The 10,446-nt window shown below is 36.7% G+C and overlaps 1 protein-coding gene across 2 annotated transcripts in view; it reads right to left on the bottom strand.

Annotated features, from left to right (window-relative positions):
- Positions 1-1,659: 1,659 nt before the first annotated feature.
- LOC135197241 (sulfotransferase 1A1-like) overlaps positions 1,660-10,446 on the bottom strand; it is a 16,499-nt gene continuing 7,712 nt past the window's right edge. For both annotated transcript variants that reach the window (XM_064224332.1, XM_064224333.1), the window contains exons 2-8: positions 10,157-10,343; positions 8,951-9,096; positions 8,148-8,361; positions 6,559-6,685; positions 5,684-5,850; positions 3,514-3,637; positions 1,660-2,633 (exon numbers count right to left, since the gene is read on the bottom strand). In XM_064224332.1, the coding sequence (XP_064080402.1) occupies positions 2,506-2,633; positions 3,514-3,637; positions 5,684-5,850; positions 6,559-6,685; positions 8,148-8,361; positions 8,951-9,096; positions 10,157-10,343 (1,093 nt within the window). In that variant the 3' untranslated portion in view covers positions 1,660-2,505. The remainder of the gene's footprint in view (positions 2,634-3,513; positions 3,638-5,683; positions 5,851-6,558; positions 6,686-8,147; positions 8,362-8,950; positions 9,097-10,156; positions 10,344-10,446) is intronic.

Consider the following 10,446-nt stretch of genomic DNA (forward strand, 5'->3'; position numbering starts at 1 on the left):
TTTATTAACATATTTTGTTGGTTTGTTCATTATGACAATTATCAGTGGGGAGGTTCCAGAGTTCATAAAGGTGTATTGCTTTGCTTGTATTTACAAATTTGTATGTCCATTTGTTTGCCAGAGGTTTAGCCTTCGTTACGTATAGCCAATCATCCATCGAGAAAGAGGGAAGAAATGATGTCATAAGTTACGTAACGAGTGCGTTCGAAACCTTTTCTCTGAGTAAGTTGGCCCGTCTTCAAAAAAGGTCACTTTTACATTATAAGTACCAAATTTATTCAACCTACGTAGTGCAGAATACACTCAAAATTTATGTGGTTGATATAATATGTATTCTGAATAAGCATTATATTTATGAAATGCATAGATAAAAAGTTATTGCGAAAAAACCGTGTTACAGAGGCCCTGAATCTCATAGTAGTCTTCTTACCCAACCCTTAACTTACCTTAGCTGTTCCTATGGTATAACTTTCCATCCTTCCTTTGTGACCTGCACCTAGGTATGTAACCCTTAATGTCTATTTTATCTCTGCCAGAGGTGGGTATATGGGCACTGGGTTACCTGTCCCATTGGCATTTGTATTCTAATTTCCAGGTAATAAGAGAAACTTGACGAATAGTAGGCTACTGATGAAGATGAATGACACCACAGGCTATAGGCTACCTACCTACGTAGGCTAGCACCTGTAGCTTGTATTGACGAAGCCTACCTATTGACCATAAAATTTATGGGGTCTAATTGACCTCATTCCACCTCGAAACAGTCTACTGGTACAAAGGAGGCCTATCACAGGAAGGCACTGAAGCCTAAGGCCTTTTAGACACTTTTTTTCGGCTGGATAGGTTTATATACTTTTTTAAGCAACGTATTAATGAACCTCTAACGTAACTGGAGAGGAATTATATTCAGTGCAATGTAGGAGAACTGTTAATTACGCAGCAAAATAACTCAAATAACAGGACCAACATGAAAGCTGGCCTGATCAAGTCATGTGACTTTAGCCTGTAAGAACAACATTGTTTCACTGTAGATAACTGATATAAGCTCAAAAATAGCACACAATATAGTTAAAATAAACATTTAAGATTTTAATGGAAACTTATTGGAGTTGGCCTAGTCGTTGTCGAGTGGGAGTCATGGTGGAGGGTAGAGGACGAGAAGGCATTACCTGTACAACGGCTCTCTTACTCTTAGTCGTACGAGGTATTTTTTTTTATTCAATAAGCTCTTTCATTCTTTTTTTATCTTTTCCACATATGATTCAATGCCTCCTTTTTATAAACTTACCCAATATGAAACTCGTCATATTATAAGGTAAACGAAAATTGCGAAATTATATTGAAAACAGGTTCTAGGTAGTTCTTTGTGACCTAGATTGATTGATTGTAAGTTATCTGGCGTCACAACTACCAGGTTTGTTACCTAGAATTGTCATAGTAGAATATATATGAGTTGATTAACCAGTCAGCTAGATATTGTATAAGTCCTATAGCTGACTGGTTTTAATAATAACTTTAAAATCTACGTCATACAATTACAACTCTGAATTTATAATTGTAATACAAAGTAGGGCTGTTCTGTAACTTCGTATGAGGCAAAAAAAAAAAAATCTTTTTGTACGCATAATACAAGGTCAAAAGGTTGAATAAATACATCAGTTATATTATATTTAAATATATTGTTCCCTGTGTCATTATCTCATCAACAACAACAAAAACTATTTACATGGCACGCTTGTCGTCCTAATCCTAGTGGTATTTACAGAACAATTTTTTAGACTAACTACATACACCGTTCATGCTTACATTTTTTTTTTTTATAAATTCTAAAATGTGATAAATAATGCACACGTCACGAGTTATAAATTTCACTAGAAAATTGTTCTTACTGACTATGATTCATACAGGTATTCTTACAAGACTGCTTAAGTAAATTTACAGAAAATTGTCATATAGTCTATAGATTTGCGCCGCCTATGTGCTATAGGCTTATAATCACCAGCATTTCACAGACTGAGGGTAGTACAATTGTTACAAATTAATGGATGGAAACTAGAGGTTAAAAAGCTTTGTTTTAAGGCTAGGGTCCTATCAAATCAACCATCGATGACACGTATAGGACTTGTTTCGCCTTGGTGTTAGGCCTATAAATACCAGCTTGTTGCAGAATGACATTAGACTAATTATTACAGGGTATACTGGACGTAAACGAACGGATAAAGCCTTTGTTTAAGGCTGGTATTTTATCAATCAACCATCTATGACACTTATGGGACTTGTTTCGCCTTGGTGTTAGGCCTATAAACACCAGCTTGTTGCAGAAATGACCGCGGTACGATTATTACAGAGTACTAGACGTAAAACGAACGATTAAAGGCTTTGTTTAAGGCTGGTATCCTATCAGTCAACAGTACAGACACTCATATCATTACGAAAAACTGTAAAAGGACGTAAAATACAATAGGATAGATCACGAAATGAGGCAGATTCAAGACCCTGCTGTCATCAGGAGTCGATTTTCGTAGACGGCGCAGAGTACCGGAAGGGTATCTCGCTCAGGTGTTTCTTGGTGTACTGGTCGATTTTCTCGATCATTTCAGGCGTCAGCTTCTCCTTCCAGTTTCCGACTTGTCCTGGAAATCCAGAAGAAGAGTTTTATGATTTGTGCGTCAACTAAACATCAAGGAATTAGCTACACCAAAGCTTTGTAAGGATACGTAAATGGCTAAAGGATTGACTATACTCTGTTTTTTTTTTTCATCTGTCCATCCGCCTCCTGTGTGTTTTTGTATGGTAACACTGCGTCCCGGGCTTTTAATAGTTACGCTGTGTGTAAGTTTTAGGTAAATAAAGGGATATCTGGGTGTACATTTACAACTGAAAAGTGTTTTAATAATTTACTATATGCGAATTACACCGTTCATATTCGAAATAGGATATTATTATAATCGTTGAATGTAAGCTAATGTAACTATCTAAAGCCCAGGACGCAGTGTTACCATACAAAAACACCACAGGCGGATGGACAGATGAAAAAAAACAGAGTATAGGTCTAGTGTTCAAAAGAGTTGACAGTTTTCAAAGTAGAATTTCGTCAAGAAAGGATGGAATTAATTTGAATAGATATTTAAAATGTATTTTGACAAATTACTTTTAAATTTAGGTCTTTAAAACCGCAAGGAACTTTTAGAGAAATTCATCTGTAATTCCTACTTTTCCCAAATTCATTTTTGGTTACCGTGCAATCACAAGATGATCTCACATCAAGCCGTGGATTAAAGAAGAGAGAGAGAGAGAGAGAGTCTCAACTTCCTTGGTTATCTCACATTAAAGATAAATGTAAAAAATAAGTTTTCTCTCGTACTAATTACCTCTGGCAACTCATGGCAACTTGCCCATACGAATTTTGAATGAATACATAAAAAGAAGTGTAACGGATTCATGCGATGTATGACGGATGTATGACGGGATGTATGACGCATAAAATAAACTATAATACTATAATAAACTGACCTTTTCTGAAGAATCCACCGTCTGTCTTAGCCACCTTCTGGTTCACGTTAGGATTGTCGGCCCTGTTCGTGTTGGTGAAGTTGTCTCTCTTTTTCATCTCCTCAAAGCTCGTGTAGTGCTCCACCTGTGGAGAGAGAGAGAGAGAGAGAGAGAGAGAGAGAGAGGTATATATTAGATTCTTTGATTAATAGAGTCTATATAAGATTTGCTATAACTTTGGCGGGATAAAACAGAAACGATTAGTAAGACATGGGCCTATAGGGTTGGTCTTTCGATTTTTAGTATCTCGACCTTGAAAACTAGGTCAAGGTCATCGATTTTTGGGGGGTCAGATGGTCAGATTATTATGGCGAATAATAATCCTTTTAAATAGTAAGGTCATCGAGAAAAAAAACAGGTTTAATAATGATAGTGCTATAAGAAACCAACAGCTGAATGGAGTTCAATAATAATAATAATAATAATAATAATAATAATAATAATATAATAATAATAATAATCACTTGCACAGAACCAGTACAAAAAGAGGCATGATTCAGTAGCAAAAGCCCTCCACTGGAGCCTGTGCAAGAAACATCACCTACCTTGCAGTAATAAGTGGTACGAGCACCAACCTGAAGGAGTGATAGAAAACGATCAGGCAAAGATCCTCTGGGACTATGGTATCAGAAACGGATAGGGTGATACGTGCAAACAGACCAGACGTGACGTTGATTGACAAAGTCAAGAAGAAAGTATCACTCATTGATGTCGCAATACCATGGGACACCAGAGTTGAAGAGAAAGAGAGGGAAAAATTGGATAAGTATCAAGATCTGAAAATAGAAATAAGAAGGATATGGGATATGCCAGTGGAAATCGTACCCATAATCATAGGAGCACTAGGCACGATCCCAAGATCCCTGAAAAGGAATCTAGAAAAACTAGAGGCTGAAGTAGCTCCGGCCTCATGCAGAAGAGTGATCCTAGAAACGGCACACATAGTAAGAAGAGTGATGGACTCCTAAGGAGGCAGGATGCAACCCGGAACCCCACACTATAAATACCACCCAGTCGAATTGGAGGACTGTGATAAAGCAAAAAAAAAAAAAAAAAAAAAAAAAAAAAAAAAAAAAAAAAAAAACAAAAAAAAAAAAAAAAAAAAAAAAAAAAAAAAAAAAAAAAAAATAATAATAATAATAATAATAATAATAATAATAATATAAATATAAATAATTACAGAGACTTTCCCATTACAAAATCTTTGAAAATAACTGTAAGAGACGAACAAACAAATTTACGAATTTACTTTATGGCTGCATCGAGAGATTATAGCTTATCGGTCTAAAGTCGTAAAAACGAAACCGCGGTAGATTGCTATAGTTTTATGCGTCTTTAGATTAAACCTATTCTTATCGTTTTTATTAACGTATATTTAAGTATATTTCTGACGAATATACATAAACGTACAATATTTACGTTGTGCAATATTAACGGGTTCCAATGCTTGGCGTGTGTGTTTGAATTAGACCTACCTTTTATCTATGTATATTCCTAAGAAATGCTCATCAACTAGCACGTATCTTTAAGTATATTTATGTCTATTTATAAAGGATAATCGCGCAACGGAAAGTAAATGTATTGTGACATATTTATACATATTTTTAGAGCAAAACAGTACTTGGTCTGTTTGAATTAGACCTACTCATTTTTTTTTCTGTATGTATATTTCTAAGAAATACACATAAACTAGAGCGTGTATATCAACGTTACTCCACAAGCCTGAATCAAGTATAATTCAAGCCTGACTTCAGCCTGACTCAAGTCCCTGATTCTAGCCTAACTCAAGCCTGACTCCACAAGCAGCCTGACTCCAGTCTAACACTACAAGCCTGACTCAAGTCTAACTCAAGCCTGACTCAACAAGCCTGGCTCAAGCCTGTCTCAAGTCTAACTCAAGCCTAACACCACAACCCTGACTCCACAAGCCTAACTACAACCTAACACCACAAGCCTGATTCCAACCTTAACTCCACAAGCCGGACTCAAGTCCGTCTCAAGTCTCACTCAAGCCTGACTTCAGCCAAATTCCAAAAGTCTAACTCCAGCCTAACGCCACAAGCCTGATTCCAACCTTAACTCCACAACCCGGACTCAAGCTCGTCTCAAGTCTAACTCAAGCCTGACTTACGTTCTCGAGCTGGAGCGGCGTAAGGTTGGTGCCAAGGAAGTCGTTGAGTCTCTTGAGTTCGAACTTGGTGTTACTCCTGAGGTCCTCATAGAAGACGAAGTGGAGGTTCGGGTGGTGCCTCATCTGCCAGGCCTCCTTCACGTGGCGCCAGAAGGGCCCGTGGACCACTAAGGGTGTGCCCAAATGGAAGGGACGAACGTCCAGATTAAATGAATAGGCCAAAGGTCGCGGAATTTTTTTTGATTGTCTTTTGAATTCGGAATTAAATAAAAGATAAGACTGTACATTGTTCGATGGGTATAAAGAGAAGAGCGTAAAAGGACATTTAAATTAAAATTTAAATAAAAAATAATAACATAGTTGTTGGAATTATGTAAAAGAACAAATGAAAAAAGAATTAAACAAAAGATAATCAAATTTTAAATTGGTTGAAGACTGTAAAAGAACATTTAAATTTAAGGTTAAATAAAAGATAATAACACTTTGAATAGTTGGAAGAGAGTAAAAGAACAAATGAATTAAGAATTAAATAAAAGATCATCAAATTTTAAATTGCTTAAAGTGTAAAAGAACAAATGAATTGAGAATTAAGCAAAAGATAATAAACTTTTAAATTGTTGGAAGAGTGTAAAAGAACAAATGAATTAAGAATTAAATAAAAGAATATCAAAAGTTAAATTGGTTGAAGTGTGTACAAGAACAAATGAATTAAGAATTAAACAAAAGATAATCAAATTTTAAATTGGTTGAAGAGTGTAAAACAACACTTCCATGCAGATATGTTAAATTCAGAAGAAAAAAAATAACAGCTCATCATTTTATAAGTATCATCTGATGAGTGTAAAAAGTTCCCTTTCTTTCTTTTTTTTTTTTACCTTCGTCGTTGGTGAAATGGTCCACGAATTGTTCCAGGGATCCCGTGTAGCTGGCGAATTCGAACAGTCTGTACATGTGGTGTAGTGAGATGATCATGTCCCTAGGGTTTCTGGCTATGTACACCACCTGGAAATGCACAGAGAGGGAAATGAGAAACCATTAAAAACAAGTATAACATGTGCCTGTGTTGTTGGCAACAACAGCTGGTGCCAGACGCATGACCATGGCTGAATTTAACCTTAAATGAAATAAAAACTAGTGAGGCTAGAGGGCTGGAATTTGGTATGTTTGATGGTAGGAGGGTGGATGATCGACATACCAATTTGCAGCCCTCTAGCCTCACTAATTTTTAAGATCTGAGGGGGGACAGACAGAGCCATCTCAATAGTTTTCTTATACAGCTGAAAGGCAACATTATCTTATTAATCTTGGCATTTATTTATAAGTATCTTGGTTACAAAATTCTCAGGTTTATATAGATAAAAAATAAAAAAATGCATTTTTTTTTACCCCCAAGATCGGGATGAGTTACTGAGAGTCATTACTTTTGAAGAATTATTAGCACAGTTTTTCTAGAGAAATATTTAGTATTGTCTCCCAGCATGACTAAGTTCTGTTTGTTTTTGGGGTGTATGACACCTATCTTAGCCTCATTCTTTGAGCAAATATTCTTTAACGAAGGAATATAACGTGAAAATATAGTTCCTTTAAACCTAAAATAATCTAAAATCACAAATCATCAGCTTTTTAAACTTAAAACCTGCTTTCTCCAGAATATTTTGCTTTGTAATTTAGCAGAAAAAAATAAAAAAAACAGAACCACAGAACCACAGTAGCCCTGAGATTACAAGAAATAGCCAGAGGACATTGAAGAATGTAAAACTAATGGCTTCACGTCCGCTCCAAGTGGTGAAGATATTCGCTTTCACATGAGTGAAACTGGTGGATAGATGCTCTATCCGTGTGTGTTTGTGTGTGTGTGTGTGTGTGCAGGACCATATTTTGCAACAATGTTGTCGAGAAATTACAGAAAAAGGAACACTTTCTATGTGTGTGTGTGTGTGTGTGTGCAGGACCATATTTTGCAACAATTTTGTCGAGAAATTATAGAAAAAGGAACACTTTCTATGTGAGTGTGTGTAAGGGACCATATTTTACGATAATTTTGTCTAGAAATTACAGAAAAAGGAACACTTTCTATGCGTGTGTGTGTGTGTGTGTGTGTGTGTGTGTGTCTGTGTCTCTGTGTGTGTGATTTTGCTTGTGGAGTACAAAAGAAAAAACAGAAAGCAGGTATTCCAACTATGTTTGGGGTCTATTGCTAAGATAATAAAGAGGAATTCAGGCCTAGTGGGACCCTATTTCACAGAGGGTATGTGGAGAATTTGCATAAGAATTAATACCCTCTCTTTATGCCTGCTTGTGTGTGTGTTTGTGAAATCACAAGCAAATAAACCGTACATAGGAATTATTCCCAAGCTCCAGGTCTGCCCTACAACGATAATAAAGAATCCATAAAGAATTCCACCCCGGATAGACCACATTCCACAACAGATATTTAGAGAAATCACAGAATCTATCAACCTACCTTCGAGTGTTCAAGCAGAGAAGGATTCAGCATAGAAAACGGGAAGTGGGACTTGAGGGTCCTCGGGTCAGGCAGGGCGTCCCCAGTTTGAAGGTAGACTCCTTTGGCCGGCTTCCCGTGGGGGACCTTTTTCCTGAATTCCTTCACGATCTTCTTCAGTGGGTTCCCTGGCACCAGGAATAGGTACGCCTTGGGGTCTATGTACATGTCTAGGCTGTATAGAGGAGAGAAATTCGGACATGAATTACTATCGTAGATTCGTACTAATCGTGCATTTGATGTCTAGGCCAGTCTCTTACGACGCCCCTGATTGGTTGTTGATAAGCCAGTCACAGGGCTGGAAACTCTTTCGAGAGACTGAGAGTTTCCAGCCCTGTGATTGGCTTATCAACAGCCAATCAGGAGCGTCGTAAGGGACTGGCCTAGGCATCAAATGCACGGTTGATGTGAATCTACTATAGTAGTAGATCTGTTATGGGGTTGTACAATATAGGTTTAAGTATATCTTAGTTTTACCAGACCACTGAGCTGATTAACAGCTCTCCTAGGGCTGGCCCGAAGGATTAGATAACGGTAGACTTTATACAGATGCATCACGACCCGTAAAGCACAGGTTCGATTCCTGGCAAGGGTAGGGTAGTAATTTATGACATGATTCCAATAGGTTTAAGTGTTCTTTCAAAGATATGAGGAATTCTTAGAGTAACCTGGTATTTGTGGTCTTAATACTTTGACAGCATAAATACATCCTAGGTAGAATCAATGACAAAATAGAACTCATAATATTAAATGAATTTACTTACTCTATGATGGGAACTCTGGACAAAATAGGCGTGTTGGCATCTTCGTTGTCCAAGTTCGGGTTGTTTCTCATGGTCCAGACGATCTCTTGCAACCAGGTGGTGCCACACTTCAAGAAACCTGCCACCAGCACGTCTGTGGTTTTCCACTGTTGGCAGAAACGGCAGTGTTGTCATTTTGAGAAAGATAGATCTTCATATTAGTCTAGCTAGGCTGAGGCTTGCTAAAACTGTCTCTGTGCTAAAGGCTTTCAGTATTATATTGAATCATTTTTTTAATATCCTGCGTCAAAACAAAGTATAAAAAAGTCTGCGCATGTGTTATGGTACTATCGTTAATGTCTTTACACATTAGATATACATATTTTACATTAGCTAAGCTACGCTTGGTTATTTTTTCATTTGGTAGATAAAATTACCTCCAGAATAAAGATTAACAATATTCAGGCATAGCTATCCCCCTAAAAACAGTATTTACAGGTTACGATATCGTCTATATTCAAGGTTTCATGGTGATATATTTAACTATCCTGCAATAAAAATAGACTTTGTAAGTTACGATTAGCATCTATACTCGAGGTTTATAGCTATATTTCAATCATCTTTCATATATATATATATATATATATATATATATATATATATATATATATATATATATGTGTGTGTGTGTGTGTGTGTGTGTGTGTATGTGTGTGTAGATATATATATATAATATATATATAATATATATATGTGTGTGTGTGTGTGTGTGTGTGTGTGTGTGTGTGTCTTTACAGGTTAGGATAGCATCTATAATCAAGGTTCACAGTACGATATCTATAACCGTTCTGCATTAAAAAAAGCCTGTAGTACAGGTTACGATAGCATCTGTACCCAGAGTTTATAGCAATACATTTGACCATCCAGCGCATAGTACGATATTATAACCACCCTGCGCTAAAATCAGCCTGTACTACAGGTTACGATAGCATACTCAGAGATCATAATCGTATATCTATCTTGCAATTAGAAAAAAAAAATTAAAAAAGCAAACACAGGCTACGACTACTACAGTTACAACGAAGTCGTACTACCCTTTACAATGTACAGGTTACGATAGCATACTCAGAGATCATAATCATATATCTATCTTGCAAAAAAAAAAAAAAAAAAAAAATAATAATAATAATAATAATAATAAGCACAGTTACAGCGAAGTCGTATTACCTTGAAGTTGTACAATTTACTGGTATAGTATTTGAAGGCCCCAGGGTACAGCCAGTCCCCTGGCGTCACTCTGACTAGACCGTTGTATTTTCCGTTATAGGAGCCTTTGAAGTTCTTTTCCAGACGGGCAAGTTCGTCCCCTTTGATTTTGACCAAAACGTGTCCGCTCTCGGTCACCATCTTGTCGCTGGAACGGAGAAGAAGAAGAGGAATTAAAATTTATTTAAAGTGAAGACGTCTTTGAGTCCTAGACTATATACGGCGGTTCGTAGATGCTTATATGTGACACT

The sequence above is a fragment of the Macrobrachium nipponense genome, chromosome 18 (assembly GCF_015104395.2).
Source record: "Macrobrachium nipponense isolate FS-2020 chromosome 18, ASM1510439v2, whole genome shotgun sequence".
Taxonomy (NCBI): domain Eukaryota; kingdom Metazoa; phylum Arthropoda; class Malacostraca; order Decapoda; family Palaemonidae; genus Macrobrachium; species Macrobrachium nipponense.